Here is an 18002-nt window from a genome sequence, read left to right as displayed (position 1 = left end):
TTAGCCGTGGTATATTGGACATATACCACACCACTTCGGACCTTATTGCTTAAATCGAAATAAGGCCATGCTTATATAAAATCCTCAGAGGCTTGTGACTTGGAATACTTCTGCTCCCTTTTCTATATCCAGGCAATAGTGTTTGAGTATAATTCTGGAAGGTCTATTGGATTACCAACATAGCTGAGTTAAAAATAGCATTAAGTACAGTACACAAATTTGAGCGATGTCATTTAAAACATATACAGGTGATTAAACCACAATTTAATGGTATTGTGGACGCCATATTGGATTTTGGACGCCATAAAGGATTTGTAGTCAAATCTAGGGGGGCCCCCCTAACTTAACTGCAAGAGGTGGAACATATAAAATGACAGTTTCCACTCTCTTAGCCCACTTGTTTTCCTTACAGCCGATTAGATTACAGTAGCCTCAACATACATGTTTAACTGCATGTTTGTCAAGCAGCACCATACAGCACTAAATGAGAGCAATTTTTACTTGGAAAGTGTCTATTAATCACCTACTACTACTAAAATGTAAAACTTACATTCAACATAAATATTCATAGTTGATACTTCCACCTATTGCATCTCTGTGTTTACAAGTACTGTATATAGTGTATTTCCAGGGTGCATTAAGATATCCTAATGCTGTTTATTTGTGTTTGTAGTGTAGGCAACTGACAACTTGTATTCCACATTTTAGCAATATCAGAGCTTGTAATATTGGGTTACATGAGCTTATGTGCCCCCCCCTGCATGTTTTGATATTGGGTGTGACAGAATATCTATCAATTTAACCACTGTTGCAGTAAAATATTTATTTACAACCATCCATTTAAAAAATGGGAGACATTAAAGATGTGAAAAAACATGATTGTGTTTAGTTCAACCTCAAGTAGGGGTATATCAAATACTAAAGCCCTTTTTAAGGATTGGCCATTCACTAGCCTAGTGTCAGTGTGAGTGTTTGAGTGTGACTGTATTTGTCAGTGTGTTACATCAGCCAGTACTAGATGCATGCATAAATTAATAAAGGGCATGTCAACCAAAACTTTTCTTTGGTAATACAAATAAGAGTTTATCAAAGAACTGACCCACTGAAGTTAACTTATTTTATCTTTATTTCACAAATTAGACAGGTACATCATTCTGTTGATTTCAAGAACTGTCATCAGGCACAGCTAACTGTTGATTGGCTGCATTCGTCAGGTGTAAGTTGGCGGTGTGACGTGATTGGCAGCGTCATGTCATAAGGTGGTCGGTTTATTCTTCCCTCAGCAGGAAGTGAAGCCCTTCCAGTAGAAGTTCTTGCAGCCGGCTTTGCGCTCACGGGGGGGAAGGTTGTTGGGGTTGCCCACTGAGCGCCCTAGCTCCACACGCAGGTCCTCTTTAGCCCCCGCTGGGGACACCTCACTTTCCTGGGCCTCAGGCAAGGACAGTTGGGATATAATGTCCTCCACCGCTCGCTTATTCCACTCCTACATGCAGGAAAGACACACATACTTTGGGAGAATATAAACAGACACATATACACATCGGCACAAGCTAATATCAACAACAGCAAAAACAAACCTACACGTACACATACAGCAAAATACACTCACACAAAGCGAATCTCACGTGTGTGCACAAACACACACAGACACACACAAATGTAATCACCTCCACATTAAGGCAGTCAGTGTTAGTTTTCTTGTCTCATTATGGCCCCGATTCCGACCTCAGTTAAGCGCTGGTTTTTATGCACTTTTCTCTATGTGCATATTCTGACCTTGAATTTAAGCATGAGAATAGCATGATATTCACCTGCTATTTATTCGGAGTGTAGATCTAAGAAAAGAAGATGTGGTGGAGGTGTATCTACAGATAAGGAATGAATCAAACCACTGTATTTTTTATGAATCTATATATTTTGTGCGTAAAGGCTCTACAAATCATTTTTTCTACAATTTAAAAAAAACAAATGATTTAGACATACTTTCCTAACCCTAAAGAGTATTTTTTAATCTACCAGTTGATGATGAAACTGAGACAAAGATGCATAGATTCTAAACCCGTTCTCTCAATGTATTCTATTGAGTTTGTCAACGAAATGATCATTAAAAGGTACACCGTATTTAAAGGGATGACTGAAGATAAATATACTGAACATTTGTTGGCCAGCAAGTGGGAGGGTTTTCAGCGGTTGAATTACATTTATTCAGAGTGCGCAAGGTAAAACAAATAAAAATAGAAGCCACACCTGCAGAACACGTTACGCGTCTGAATAAGGTACGTCTGAAAACCAAATGCTTAGATGTGTGTAGGAAAGGCTTATATTCCTAAATCGGAATCAGCCCTATCTGCTCAGAGAACGAAAGCGTTGCTGTAGCACACTGATCCAGCCAACTGATTGACTAGAAAATGGAGGGGTGGATAGAGAAAGATTTGTTTTCCATCAACAGATAATTGAGAACAGATAACTGTTGTGTGTACAAAAACACACAACAGCATACAAACAGTTCCAGTGACTTTTTCATGTTTGGTAGTAAACATTTAGTTTGTAAAATGAGAAACGTTCTAGATGAGGTGCTGCAATATGCACTGTCTGGGTGAGCGGTCAATGACCTTAACTAGTGAGTCATTAGTATGAGAAAGTGGCATTCAGACAGACGTGATTGTCAGTCATAGGAGGGAATGATAGAAATCTCCTTCTTGAGAAATATCATTGTCTATCGGAGTTCACACCCCTATGACATGTAACAACTGCATTTTCACAGTGTCTTCTATGCAGATGGATGTGTCTGTGACATAGAATGAACTAAGAGACACAAACTCCCTACTGGGCACACCACATCATTTCAACTTGGATAATTGGGTAATTGAGACAGTGATCAATGAGATTACAACCTGTATTCACTCACCCAAAGCCCAAAATGTGTTGAATTTCCAATGTATTAACACTATGATTTCAACCATCTAAAAGCACACCAAATTCCAATGGAAAAACAATGTCTGGTTTTTGTTCGGGTTGTCACCTAAGTGTCTATAACTGCTCTTTCAACCATTTAAAAGCACAGCAAAGTTCAAATGGGAATACAATGTCAGAAATGTTGTTTATTCATACATCAGATGAATGTATCACTGTGCTTCATCTAATAGCAGAACCAAATGATCTGGATTGCAGTTGAGATTACATTAAAAGTACATGGTGCAAGTAAGTGATCAATGCCGTTCTAGATTCTGCTCAGAATATTATAGCAATTTTTTGAGCAAAATCACCACAGACCTGCGAAGACCTGTGCGTGCTATCTTGAACATGCATACTTTATATGATTACATAGATATTTATAGCTACAGTAACCTCAAAATGTGGCCATGGATGTTTTACTCATGTTAAGGTTAAATGTTACATTAGTTTGTATTCACTGTAATTACAAAAGTAATACTGAATTGTGTTTGGTTTACAATGCAACAAAATACAGCTTAAAGGAAATCTGAGCCACTGGTTTAATCAAATTCTTCAAATTGGAGACGTAAATTCAACATATAACTTGTCGACAAGTTAATAGTCTGTCTATTGTATTTCAAAGGTGATATTGAATTGTGTTTGGTTGTCAACACAACCAAATATCAACATTTGAATGAGATGCAAATTCTGCTTGGATCGTTCCACCTGTGCCACAGACTTTCATTCCAGTTTGTCTACAAATTAATAATTGATATGTTGGATTCACATTTCCATCTCAAACAAAAATCTAACTTAAAGAATATGACTAAATCAAATCAAATGTTAAATGCACTTTAAATAACATTTAATTTGATATAGTCCTATTATTTCATATTGATGTGCATGGCACAAATGAAACTATGCAAGCAGAAGATACCACTCCTTCAAATGTTGATATTTGGTTGTTTTGGCAACCAAACACAAATCAATATCACTAAATATAATTACATTTGAAATCAACCAAAGCTTGAAGTTAAAGGCCTATTGTATTGTCTATTTTAAGTTGAATTCTACGTGGGATTGAAACAATAGCTGTTGATTACTTTTCAAATTCTATATAAGCCTAAATTGCGTCATTAATGATATGAGTGATAAAGTATGGTCACATTTTATTTGCTCTGTTAAACCTACCCTTTGGAATGTCTTAGATAGCAATAGTGAATCTATTTAGTTTTTATGTAGAGATCTTTCAACAAACATTCTCACGATAGCACATTGGTAATTGTGTGACAAATATCATCACTAAGCAGGGCTGGGCTTGGTTAAAACCCTGGATGGGAGACCAAAAGATAGCTGTAGATAGATTCTCCAGTAGGAGATGTTGCCCAGCCTGTTTTTTTCTTTTCTGATAGTGGATATAACGTTGAAGATGTTGTTTTAAAGGAACAAATTCAACATATTTTATACAAGGTGTGTCTATGTTGAAATTTGGTTACCATGATGACATAATACTGTGGTTGAAATATCACCCTCAAAACAACAGTTTACGTTGACTTTTTAAAAATCCAGTGCATTTTCCCATGTAGATTCCACATCACAAGACATTGACAAATTACAGTGAAACAAAGTTGATTCAACCAGTTTATGCCTAGTGGGTTATTTTAGAGAGTGTGTTGACTCTGTCTACCAACAATGACCTTAACCAAACCATTCCAAATCATGTCTTCAACACAAGAATGAGAGAAAATACTTATGGGATGGGTGTTCTGTATACAATAACAGTATATAACTAAAACAGCACTTCTACTGTATATAACTATCAGACCCCATTCACACTTGCATGTTTTGGCATGACAACTGAAGTTATTACTTGTAGTCCAGGAGTAATCAAATCTGAGCCTGCAGGTCCTGCGTGCTGCTGGTCTTCTGTTCAACCTGATAATTATTTGCACCCAACTTGTGTCCCGGGTCTAAATCAGTCCTTGTTTAGAGAGGAATAATGAAAATCAACCGTGGAACTGATTTCAGGTCCAGATTTGCCTGATTAAAGAGGTACACCAGACCTGTTAGAGGTAGTGAGTCTATGCCCTAGTATGTGTATAGTTTGTATCTGAGAATGTGATAACTGTATTGTGTGATACTGTATGTTACAGTGTGGACTATGCTGTACCTGTTTTACTAATGACACATTCTCATGTTCTCATAGTGTCATTAGTGGTGTTCCTGAATAGTTGTGAGTTGTACCCTACTGTACACATTATTTTGTGTCATGACACAAGCGGTGCATGCTATCTGCGTGAACACCTCACCTCACTTGAATAGTGTAATCCTGTGAGCGCAATAACGTAGCTGTCCTGTTTATTCTGGTATGGACCTCCTCCTTCTTTTGAGCCCTCTTTGTTTGGTATGTGTGGGCCACAGGAGGCTACTGAGGGGAGTGAATGGAATGGTATTAAACACATGGAAACAATGCGTTTGATACCGTTCCATTTATGCCATTGCAGACATTACTATGAGCCCGTTCCCCCCAATGAAGGTGTCACCAGCCGTCTGTGGTGTGTGCCAGTCCCGTAGGATGCATACCTGTGTGGCAATGCCAGCGGCACGAGCCCTCTGAAGGAGTCTGTGGCTGCGGAGGTCCAGGTCGGGCTGCGAGGCGGCTCCTTGGCTGCAAATGGCCAGGGCCAAACCCAGCAGGGTCAGGGCACAGTGGATTCGGCAGACCTTCATCTCCAACAGAGCTGAGTTTTGTTTGCAGGGATGAGACGCGGTGAGACGAGCTGAGCTGGACCGGGCTATGCTGGATCTGGATCAGTCGGTATGGAGCAGGCCTCGTACTGTTGATGGGGGTTCTGCGGGGCTCTTATAAAGAGCTTGCCCTCTCAGCTCATCACTCTGCTTCCTGGGTTAAGTGACAAGTGGCCTGTCAGGGCGTGGGGGGCTGCCCGACGATGATGGAATGCAGTGTTGTAAACCACTTAGAAACACTGGCTGCTTTCTTTTCGTCACAAAGGCAGCTCCTCTGAGACGTGTTGATTTAATATTGAGGCGCGACAATAAAACAGTTAGCCAATATGGATTTAGCACACACGGCTAATCTAAGTCAAATACAACCAGAAAATGTCTGCTTCATTAAAAGCCTTTATAAACAGGAAGCAGGAGTCATCACTTAAGTTTAAAATATTAAACTTACGTGATGACATCACGGAAGACTGCCAAACAAAAGATTCCTCTAGCAGATTTTTGGTGGGTTAATTAATTACCAACATATATCGCCATTGTGGGATCAGTAAAATCAACTGATTAGGCTTGGTTTACATACAATATTAACATAATTTAGATTGCAATGGTTAACACAGTTTCCAAGAATTACGAGGTAAACATTGTATAAACCCTACCGTTGCACTTGCATACAGGATTGTGGATGTGTATTTTGTTGAAGTGTGATTTGCATATTTGTAAAAGCCTGTTCTGAAAGGAATAATAGACTGAGTGCTGTCTGTCTGATATCCCTCAGACAGCATTACATAGAATGTCTTGGAATAAAACCAAATGTTTTATATCAGACTCAATCTAATTAATAGGATACATATTTTTCTAAAAGAGTTATTTCAGTTTATGCTGAAACATCTGCTTATTTGCACAAAAGGCTGCATCATACTATAGATATTGCCACTGTGTTAAATTTTACTGTAGCTCTTCACTGCCCCCCTGTGGCCACGGATTACAGACATAAACTACAATAAGCTTTGCCGGACGTTGTCAATGCAATTTTAACCCTCATCCCCAGGCTTAATTGCAGCTGGTGGATGCCATTATTGCAATTTTGATCAGGAAAAAAACACAATAGTATACTTCTTCATAAAAACTCATTGAATGTCAACAATATAAACTAGCAGGGAAAAATGAACAATTTATTACAATTAAATATTTTCATGCCTACTTACATTTCTCTAACTGTGTTACAACTACACTATTGAGCTTGGAAATTACAGATTAACTGTACAACTGTATGATTAATGGTATAGCAGAGCTTGAGGCTTGTTAAAAGGACATGTAAATGACATTTATGGGTTGCAGCATTTCAACGGCACAGAACATTTGCATCGGACCCACATGCACGCACACACACACGCACAATCGCACTGTGGCGGAATAATCAGAATTAGTTAGGTAACATAGATAATTAAGATGTCTTATCCGGATAATATGCTTATATGATATGCTTGTTATTAGAATGTATCCCTTTGGACTCTGGTGTTGGCAGTTGCACTTCCTCCCTCACCGGGGCTCAGTCACCTGGTACCCAGAGAGGGGAGAAGCCAGGCTTGTCTTTCACATGCAGAAATAATTTCCACCACAGCACGCAAGCATGCACAGAAAACACACAGACAGGTGTGATGAACCCAGACAGATTCCATTCTGAACTGTTTCGGTTCATTAGAACCATTGAGGGAAAACCATTGGGCATGCAATGGGGTCTGAAACCCTTATTTGTTTAATACATGTGGCTGCTGCTTGCAATACAGAATAACAAGAGCGACCTTTGAGTTCATTTCCATGCGCAGTTATACATGGCAGTTTAAGTTATCATACCCCTATGCTTCTGGCTGAGATAAATTAAGATGATACAGTAGATGATATACACAGTAGTATGGCAGAACGTTAAGTCATTCCTGTACCTTTGTGTTAATTTAGCACCACCTGGAACAGAAAACCATTCAACTCAAGGCTGACAACATTCACCACACAGAAATGAGCATCGGAACACAATGTTAATGAAGTACATATGTTATACAAAAGAGTGCAACAGTATCCACTAATTCATTAAGACAACACTTTTCTGGGTATTTATCTGAATTGCTTTTGTTTGTGTCAAGTACAGTACAATATTTTGTTTGAAAAGCAAGGAAGCACTTGGTACACTATGTCAGTTAAAAGGCTGGAGGCAAGGCACAATATTGGAAAGCTATAAGGAAACCAAGGTGATATTATTGTACAGATAAAATGGAAATGCATAGCCTACTCACTTTGGTATTAAAAGTGATCAACACAGTGGCCATGGTTCCATTGGAAATAATACATAGAAAGAGTCGAAATTGAATTTTATGCAACACGCCAATGGACAGTGAAATAATGATAACTGTATCTCTCCATATAAATACTACACTTAAGCTCAATCTTTTTAAAGGGCCAAGTTGAGAGCATGTTAACAAATGCTTAATGATATTATTCAATATCTCCCTGACAAAGTGATTATTACAACATAATTGCTCTATGTCCATTGTGGGTATACAGCAGTATTCAACCAACTACAGTGTTTAGAAATGTAAGATAAAGTTACTAAGAACTTCTAATGAAATCAGATCTAGTGATATGAGCGACACGTTTCATTGCTAAATGCTTTTTTGGTAATACTTTACTTATGTCGGTATAATGCATTTTTATAAGCATGTATTGGCTCTCAATCTTTTATACAGACACATCTGTTCAATCTTTCTATGTGACTCAAAAATATTGTTAATAACTCAGGATCACTGAGATGCTACTAAGATATTGTTAGAGTATCATATATTTTTTATGACAGTGCATTATACTTGCTGGCTTTAAGTGAAATGATAATGCTTTTCCCTCAAAACTCAATTGCAGATATCAAAACTGATCCTAGTTCAGCTGTCTGGCCTTAACGGCTGATCTGTAACTGACTGATCATCTTCTTTCATCCCCCTAATGGTTAAGATTAGCTTTGGGGTAAGGTACCCCCAATAAGGTACCAATCTTCTACCAGATTGCTAGCATACTCATAGCACCCAATGGACAACATAACATTCAACAAACAAACAGGCCATCAGGTAACTGGCCAGACAGTTAAAGTGGAATTCCACCACTTTTTAAACTTATATTCATTATTTACAACAACATTATTACTTTTTTACTGTTGATGACATCATCATGTGGCACTTTCTTAGGACCTTTTCTTCTTATCATTTTACTACAGACTGTAAAACGTGCCGTTTGCACATATGTGGTATGGTGCTGGAGATAATGAATATGAGGTTTAAAAGTGGTGGAATTCAATCTTAACTTTTCATTGAAATGTGTATCCAGTCATGAGAAAAAGTTGTTTCTGCCCAGCCAAAATGTGTTCAGTCAGCATGCTGTAGGTAATGGAGCCGTAGTAGCAGTAAGGAGAAGGAGAGGCTATTATGCACACTGCAAAACATCTCTGTATTCAGAGGGAAATTCATATTTTTATTTGACTAAATGTGAGAGGGAAAGGTACAAAAGATGATCACTCTTTTTAAAAGCATGTTTCACTTTTGCACCATGAATTGTGGATTATTTTAGATCTTTTTTGTGTGTGCGTATTTTACTTTTGCACAACACATTTAGTATTATTTTTTACTTTTGTGTGAAGACAGCATTCCTCCTCCTTGTTACATAGCATCCAACAAGAGCCATCAGGCAGTCAGAAACTTTGTCAGGCAGTTAACTTTCCATTCAAATGTATAAAAAAGACTGGGGCCTAGATTCAATCAGTTCAGCGTTAACCCACAATATTCAACAACTGCATAGCATATAATTTGTTTTGTTTAGGGCCGTGTCGGTGGTGTAATTGCATTGGAGCTGTCAAATCCACAAGCAGTACCCAACTTTATACACCAAGTCGCATTAGTAAACATCCCATGCCATTACAAGTTCAAACACTGGAAAGTGTGAATCCAGACCTTGATAAGGCTGATATAAATCCTTATTATTTTGTTGAATGATTTTTGCGTGTCATTATTTATATAATCAAGTCAGGTATAAGTATTTTGACAGTGACAAAATTTGCATCATTTAGGCTCTGTACGCCACCTCAATGGATTTGAAAGGAAACAATCAATATGTGCTTTAAGTGTAGTCTTTCATATTTAGTTTAAGGGTTTTGTCAAAATTATTGTATGAACTGTGTAGGAATTACAACCATTTTTATACAATTTTAGGGGCTCAAAAGTAACTGGACAAACTAACAATCATAACTTAAATTGTGAGTTTTAATACTTGGTTGCCTGAAGTCTGGAACCCATAGACATCACCAGATGCTGTGTTTCTTCCGTGGTGATGCTCTGCCAGGCCTTTACTGTTTCCAGTTCCTGCTTGTTCTTCGGGTGTTTTGCCTTCAGCAAGTGACATGCATGGATTCAGGTCAGGTGATTGACATGGCCATTGCAGAACATTCCACTTCTTTGACTTAAAAAAGTGTTGGGTTGCTTTCGCAGTATGCTTCGGGTCATTGTCCATCTGCACTGTGAAGTGCCGTCCAATGAGTTCTGAAGCATTTTGCTGAATCTGAGCAGATAATATAGCCCTAAACACTTCAGAATTCATCCTGCTATTTTTGTTCCATCAGACCAGAGGACATTTCTCCAAATAGTACGATCTTTGTCCCCATGTGCAATTGCAGTCCGTAGTCTTGCTTTTTATGGCGGTTTGTTTTATGGTGTTTATACTTGTGTACTATAAGTTAGCATAATACACAACAAGGTTATGGTTATTTTGCTGTTAACATCTGTTCTAGGGTCATCTCTTTCTCAACCCCCATCCTACTCCTTACCATTGAGTTAAACAACCATTTTACCCTGGACCAGCTGTTAAAGAAGCATTTACTGTACAAGTATTCAATGGTATTAATCATTTGAGCTTGAAATCATGAATTCCAAAAGAAAACAAATGTTATTTGTGTCTTTATGTTTAACATGATTTATCAATGTTTATAAGTTAAGTTGTCAGAGCGGGTAGATGCTTTCAACAACCAAAGGATGTATGAAGGATTCATGATAGCTTTTTCAGAATTATTGTACAGATGAACGTGGTACATTCAGGCGTTTGGAAATTGCTCCCAAGGATGAACCAGACTTGTGGTCTACACATTTTTTTTCTGAGGTCTTGGCTGATTTATTTCGATTTTCCAATGATGTCAAGCAAAGAGGCACTGAGTTTGAAGGTAGGCCTTGAAATACATCCACAGGTACACCTCCAATTGACTCAAATGATGTCAATTAGCCAATCAGAAGCTTCTAAAGCCATGACATATTTTTCAGAAATTTTCCAAGCTATTTAAAGCCACAGTCAACTTAGTGTATGTAAACTTCTGACCCACTGGAATTGTGATACAGTGAAATAATAAGTGAAATAATCTGTCTGTAAACAGTTGTTGGAAAAATTACTTGTGTCATGCACAAAGTAGATGCCAAAACTATAGTTTGTTAACAAGAAATGTGTGGAGTGGTTGAAAAAAAGTTAATGACTCCAACCTAAGTGCATGTAAACTTCCAACCCTTCTAAACTCGCTTGAAAGAGAGTGACCCCAGCTGTCGACCTAAGCCCAACTGTGCATCCGGGTCATGCCACCACTGCTACTGACATCACACTGCTTGATTAGCAAGAACCACTTCCTCCTGATTTGTCTCACACTGAGGCTCAAACCCAGGACCTCTGCTTTGCTAGCACATGTGACAACATATTAACTTTTGGAGCTATCAAAAAACATTAATTTGATAGTGCCATCGGCTCCAACGCAGTTACACCTCCGTCATCGCATGATTATGCTAAGCAGTTGTCGGTTATCACGGCTTAATGCTGAACTGATTGAATCGAGCCCTGGATCACACTGACCATCTACCGTAAAACAGTCATGTGGTTTAACAACACAAACAAAATACAGACAAGCCGTAAAACTGAGAACAAAACGTCAGATTGAGCAGAGGCCACTACTGGGTTGCATCTCAATAGTATTTCCTAGTTTCATTGTGCGCTCTCCTTCTGTCCTTCCCTTGCTGAAAACGTCAAAGTGAGGCGAGGAGAGGACTGGAGGGGAGGAAACATGGAAACGAGGATCAGCACTTGTAAGAACTGAGACATCCTTTGGTCTCCCAGGAAGCACCATGATTGAAATGCAAGAATTAATCCGTCTCTTTGTTGCCCTACAGTGGCTGAGAGTGGGAGGTGCATCTCCAGTTCATTCCCCATCAGTTCTTTAGCTCTTAGGGTCGCTGCCACTGCTTCATACAGACCTGACAACGACTGACTATACTACCCGGGCAGTCTCCCTTCACTGTCTGAGGCCTGGGTTTACTGCGGGAGGAAGAAGTGTGAGCATACGTCAGACCACAAATACAGCAATGCATTGATGAGTACTCTGCTGCGATGTTGCAGCTGTATGCACAAAGTCACTTATATAATTATTGAACTAACTGTGACAAGGTTTTCAAATTAATATGAACGTCTACATACGGCACTCACTAGAGTACTCGATAAAGTGAAAACTTTGGGTAAATGTGCACTGTATAATGAATGACTATGCTTGTTTTACCTGAACATGTTTTCGGGGTCCAGCGAGGCCAGCCAGTAACTGTAGGAGTCAGTGTAGTAGTTGCATGTCCCTCGCCCATGGCACTCAATGAAGGGAATCTTCCGGAACTCTTCTAGGCAGGAGCCCGGAGAGGCCAGGGGCTGGCCAGAGCCCTCCGCTCCAGCCCCTGTTTGCTGTGAACACACATGACATATATTACATGATATGATATGATATAGGACAGAATGTCATCTTCAGCAGAATAGCTCTATTGCCTGCAAACCAAGCCTCTGCAAACCAAGGCTCTGGACATATGCCACCCTATAGACATTTGTGGATAACATTTGCAGAGACACTAGTCTAAGAACGGAGCATCTTGCAGCGTCCATGAAGAACGGAAGATGGACATTGGTCTTCTGCTGTGCCCCTCTGATATACACACACACATATTTGGGTCTCGATTCAATCTATATCTCTGAATCGTTACAGATTGCGCGATCAAAATGTAAAGGTGATTTCCAATTGAGCCCGACATATGCAGCATTTAACTGTGAATGCAGTCTCCGCTAGCGTGGGAACATTGCCTTTAAATTTGAATCATGCTGTAAATCCGAACTTCAGCACTATGGATTGAATCCAGCCCTTGGTTGAAGAGGGTGGAGTAGTAGCGCTCGCTGAGCAGTTTAGGGGTTAAGTGCCTTGCTCACGGGTACAACGGCAGGTGATGGCATCTAGGACACTGATGGCAGCAACCCTCTGGCACACTCTCAATCAAATTTTTCCCTATCAGGCATGAGATTCAAACCAGAAACCGGCCCACTTCTCTAACCTGTCTATTGCTATGGCATTGCGTCACCATAAGCAAGTAAGCATAGTTTTCAGTTACTAATTAACCACCATTATACTATGGCCTAGATTTCTTCCTGGCCTTGAGTTTTTGCTGATCAGGTAAAAATTCTGTTCAGGTAAAAATGTAGTTGCATTCCATTCAGCTACGGAATTAACCCATCCATACAAGTGTTCCTCTTTCTCAGACTGTAGTTCCTACCATGACAAAAGAGTAGCCAGCCCAGAGAGAGAGCCAGCCCCGTGGACAAACAGGGATCTGGTTGGTCTGACTGTGAACAGCGATGATGTTTGCTTTGGTCTCACACACTGCACACCTGAAAGAGAGGGAGAGACCACCAAGTTTTAATACAGTGCAAATACGTTATGATTGATTGATTGAATTTGCCAGTTTAAAAAAATACATACTGTATACACAGTACATACATACACAGTACACATCGGTTCATAAACAGACATCACATTGACTCTGAAGAGCATGCTTGGGCAGACAAGGAAACTTGTCATGCCAGCATAATTGTCAATGACATTTAATTCACTTCAGTTTTGCACAATTGCGATAACTTTTACAAAATTCCCAGGTTTTCAAAAAATCCTGGACGGAAGATGCCGCACTACTCCAACTGGGATTTTTGGATATTGGAAAAAGTTACCAGAATTTTGCAACCCTAATCTAATTCAATACATCCCCTCAGGGGCATTTTACCCAGCAGAGTGGGGATTTCCCTTATTTACTTATGGAGTAAAATCAAGTTCCTTCCTGTGTTATGTCTAGGACAATCTGTTCAAACCAGTGTAAACTAGAGCAGCACCTGCTGACATAGCTCTCCAGTGAACCACCAGAGATGAGGGCCATGTCGCTTGGCATGGCCTCATCCGTGGACAGCCAGTAGGAGTAGTCGTTACGGGAGGCGTAGCGGCACGTGCTGTCCGTGTTGCAGAATAAGAAGGGCATGGTAGAGAAACGAGGCAGACAGCTTCCCAGTGTACCTGGACAGCGGGCAAACCAGAGAAATAGAATCAATGTATTTCTATTGGGCAGACAGCAGCATATCCAGGAGACTGAACCGTTGCTCTGTTTACAAACAGAACGGCAGGGAGTGGGTTCTTCACCGGAGACTGTGTGTCTGTCTTTGGGTTATATAGTGTATGTTCCTGGATATCTGTGTGTGTGTGCGAGTGGATGTGTGTTTGTGTGAATGTGTGCATGTGTATGTATTTATATGTGCATCCATGCACATGTGTGTGTGTACTCATACCCAGATCCTGGCCATGACCTCTGTTGTTGCCGTTGATGAAGAGGAGGGAGTATCCGGAGTAGATGAAGTTGCTGCCCCCTGGGCACTGGGGCACATTCTGCCTCTGGCTGTGACGGGTGAAGAGGAAGCCGTCCTCTATTGGCCCGGCAAAGTAAGGACCTGGAGAGCCCCGGGGGCCTTTGGCTCCTGGAGTCCCCTGCTCACCTTGGATACCTGAGGAAACAATCCTATGGACTTAGTCTCTTTTCACAGACACTGTTTAACACTTTTTGGCAGTCTGCAATTGAGACATTCAGGGATAATAAGTAAGATTCCATGTATGGATGAGGAGCCTCTGGTATACAGAGCCTTCGAAAGTATTCAGACCTGGACTTTTTCCACATTTTTGAGATGTTTCTACAACTTGATTGGAGTCCACATGTGGCAAATTCAACTGATTGGACATGATTTGGAAAGGCGCACACCTGTGTATATATAATATATATATATAAGGTCCCACAATTCAGAGTGCATGTCAAGTGGTCTAAGGAATTGTCTGTAGAGCTCCGATGCAAGATTGTGTCATGGCACAGATCTGGGGAAGGGTACCAAAACATTTCTGCAGCATTGAAGGACCCCGAGATCACAGTGGCCTCCATCATTCTTAAATTTAAGAAGTTTGGAACCACCAAGACTCTTTGTAGAGAGTTTGGTTGCCCGGCCAAACTGAGCAATCGGGGGAGAAGGGCCTTGGTCATGGAGGTGACCAAGAACCTGATGGTCACTCTGACAGAGCTCTAGAGTTCCTCTGTGGAGATGGAAGAACCTTCTAGAAGATCAACCAGCTCTGCAGCACTCTACCAATTTGGCCTTTATGGTAGAGTGCCAAGACAGAAGCCACTCTTCAGTAAAAGGCACATGACCGCCCACTTGGAGTGCACCTAAAGACTGAATCAAGATTCTCTGGTCTGATGAAACCAAGATTGAACCCTTTGGCCTAAATGCCAAGTGTCACGTCTGGAGGAAACCTGGCACCATCCCTACGGTGAAGCATGGTGGTGGCAGCATCATGCTATGGGGATGTTTCTCAGCGGCAGGGACTGGGTGACAAGTCATAATTGAGGAAAAGATGGACGGAGCAAAGTACAGAGAGATACTTGATGAAAACCTGCTCCAGAGCGCTCAGGACCTCAGACTGGGGCGAAGGTTCACCTTCAACAGGACAACGACCCTAAGCACACAGCCAAGACAACGCAGCAGTGGGTTCAGGGCAAGTCTCTGAGTGTCCTTGAGTGGCCCAGCCAGAGCCCGGACTTGAACCTGATTGAACATTTCTGGAGAGACCTGAAAATAGTTGTGCAGCGACGCTCCCCATCGAACCTGGCAGAGCTTGAGAGGATCTGCTGAGAAGAAACTTCCCAAATACAGGTGTGCCAAGTTTGTAGCGTCATACCAAAGAAGACTTGATGCTGTAATCGCTGCCAAAGGTGCTTCAACAGTGTACAGAGTAAAGGGTCACTGTTTTGAGAAAAAGGTCTATAGTAGCCTCAACAGCACCCTCTAGGGCAGCACCATGGTGTAGCCAGAAGACAGCTATTTTCCATCTCCCTCTGGGTACATTGACTTCACAATACAAAACCTAGGAGGCTCAAGGTTCTCACCCCCTTCCATAGACTTACAAAGTAATCAGAGCTCTTGCAGCATGAACTGACATGTTGTCCATCCAATCAAAGGATCAGAGAATCTAGTACTGAGAGAATAAGCTACAGCTAGATAGCACTGCAGGGCATATGTGGTGAGTAGTTGACTCAAAGAGAGAGAAAAGTTTCAAACAAATTAATTTCTTAAAAAATGAAGAAGAAGCAGCAGAGTGTGAGAAAGAGGGACTGTTAAATAGTCCCCAATAGTTGGCCTCCGCCCAGTACCCTGCCCTGAACTTAGTCACTGTTACTTGCCGCCTGGTACTCTACCCTGCACCTTAGAGACCCTATGTATATAGTCATTGAACTCTGGTTACTTTAATAAGGTTTAAATACTGTTTTACTCATTTCATATGTACAGTGGGGCAAAAAAGTATTTAGTCAGCCACCAATTGTGCAAGTTCTCCCACTTAAAAAGATGAGAGGCCTGTAATTCTTCTTAGTTGAACTTTTACTTACTTAGCAAACTAATGCAGCTAATTTAGCCTACTCAACAACCTGACTCAAACAGAGAGGAATGCTATTTATGTTAGCTAGCTGGCTAAGGCTATCCAAAACTGCAACTCTTTCAAGGTAAGTTTTTGGTTTGATTAATGTATTGCCAAATACAGAATTTATATATTTATATATATATATATTTTAAATGCCACCAGGGCCAACTGATGTAACTGCCTAACTGCTTGCAGTACACTGTACTGCGTGATTGTACACATGATTTGTTGTACATTTGAATAGTAGGTTGTCCATTAAGCCCACCTTGTGGTCCAGGGAACCCTCTGTCTCCCTTGGCTGCCTGGAATCCAGGCAGTCCTATTGGCCCATCTAGGCCCAAGACACCTTTTGGACCTGGGAGTCCTGCAAGGGACAATAACACATGGCTTCAGTGATGAACTGGACATAATACTGATGAGTGAATCCTTGATACACATTAGTTTGAGGCCTATGAGGAACTGTGTCATCTACCTATGTAGTGGTTAGTGGATTTCACACTCATTAGGCATGATCACAGATGGTTGAAAACGTCAAATCTGCATGATTATTTTTTAAATGTCAAAGTTACTCAAGCATTTCATAGATAATGTACAGTACATTCGGAAAGTATACAAACCCCTTGACTTTTTCCACATTTTGTTACATTACAGCCTTATTCTAAGATGTATTGAATTGTGTTCCCCCTCAATCTACACATAATACCATAGAATGACAAAGAATGACACTTGTCATTCAGGCCAAATAGTTCAATCTTGGTTTCATCAAACCAAAGAATCTTGTTTCTCCATCGTCTGAGAGTCCTTTAGGTGCCTTTTGGCAAAATCCAAGTGGGCTGTCATGTGCCTTTTACTGACAAGTGGCTTCTTTCTGGCCTCTCTACCATAAAGACCTGATTGGTGGAGTGCTGCAGAGATGGGAGGACCTTTCAACAGGACAACCATCTCCACAGAGGACCTCTGGAGATCTGTCAGAGTGACCATTGGGTTTTTGGTCACCTTCGTGACCAAGGCCCTTCTCCCCCGATTGCTAAGTTTGGCCAGGTGGTTCCAAACTTCTTTAATTTAAGAATGATGGAGGCCACTGTGTTCTTCGGGGCCTTCAATGCTGCAGACATATTTTTGGTTCCCTTCCGTAGATCTGTGCCTCGACACAATCCTGTTTCGGAGCTCTACGGACAATTCCTTTTGTCCTTGTGGCTTGGTTTTTGCTCTGAAATGCTCTGTCATGTGTGGGACCTTATATAGACAGGTGTGTAACTTGCCAAATCAGGTCCAATCAATTGAATTTACCACAGGTGAACTCCAATTAAGTTGTAGAAACATCTCAAGGATCATCAATGGAGACAGGATGTACCTGAGCTCAATTTGGAGTCTCATAGCAAAGGGTCTGAATTCTTAGTAAATAAGGTATCTCTGTTTTTATAGACAAAAATGTCTAAAAACCTGTTTTCACTTTGTC

General features: G+C 40.6%; 2 protein-coding genes across 3 annotated transcripts in view; both read right to left on the bottom strand.

The window, feature by feature from the left end:
- Window positions 1-1260: 1260 nt before the first annotated feature.
- Window positions 1261-5669, bottom strand: LOC135514522 (somatostatin-2-like). The gene is made up of 2 exons (XM_064937957.1): window positions 5518-5669; window positions 1261-1480 (listed from the first exon to the last, which is right to left on the bottom strand). Exons 1-2 carry the CDS (start codon window positions 5662-5664, stop codon window positions 1280-1282), a joined length of 348 nt encoding a protein of 115 aa, XP_064794029.1. The 5' UTR covers window positions 5665-5669; the 3' UTR covers window positions 1261-1279.
- A 1153-nt stretch (window positions 5670-6822) lies between these two features.
- col4a3 (collagen, type IV, alpha 3) overlaps window positions 6823-18002 on the bottom strand; it is a 142935-nt gene continuing 131755 nt past the window's right edge. For both annotated transcript variants that reach the window (XM_064938105.1, XM_064938106.1), the window contains 6 exons: window positions 16809-16907; window positions 14374-14586; window positions 13927-14104; window positions 13317-13431; window positions 12290-12462; window positions 6823-12051 (listed from right to left, as the gene is read on the bottom strand). In XM_064938105.1, coding sequence (XP_064794177.1) covers window positions 11961-12051; window positions 12290-12462; window positions 13317-13431; window positions 13927-14104; window positions 14374-14586; window positions 16809-16907 — 869 coding nt within the window. In that variant the 3' untranslated portion in view covers window positions 6823-11960. The remainder of the gene's footprint in view (window positions 12052-12289; window positions 12463-13316; window positions 13432-13926; window positions 14105-14373; window positions 14587-16808; window positions 16908-18002) is intronic.

The sequence above is a fragment of the Oncorhynchus masou genome, chromosome 26, assembly GCF_036934945.1.
Source record: "Oncorhynchus masou masou isolate Uvic2021 chromosome 26, UVic_Omas_1.1, whole genome shotgun sequence".
Classification (NCBI taxonomy): domain Eukaryota; kingdom Metazoa; phylum Chordata; class Actinopteri; order Salmoniformes; family Salmonidae; genus Oncorhynchus; species Oncorhynchus masou.
This window is presented reverse-complemented; position numbering and strand designations above follow the sequence as displayed.

Excerpts from the sequence above, each read along its gene's own strand:
- LOC135514522 (XM_064937957.1), bottom strand. The coding sequence starts at position 5,664 with ATGAAGGTCTGCCGAATCCACTGTGCCCTGACCCTGCTGGGTTTGGCC. Across the intron at positions 1,481-5,517 it reads CCGCTGGCATTGCCACACAG|TGGAATAAGCGAGCGGTGGA; the intron begins GTATGCATCCTA and ends TGCATGTAGGAG.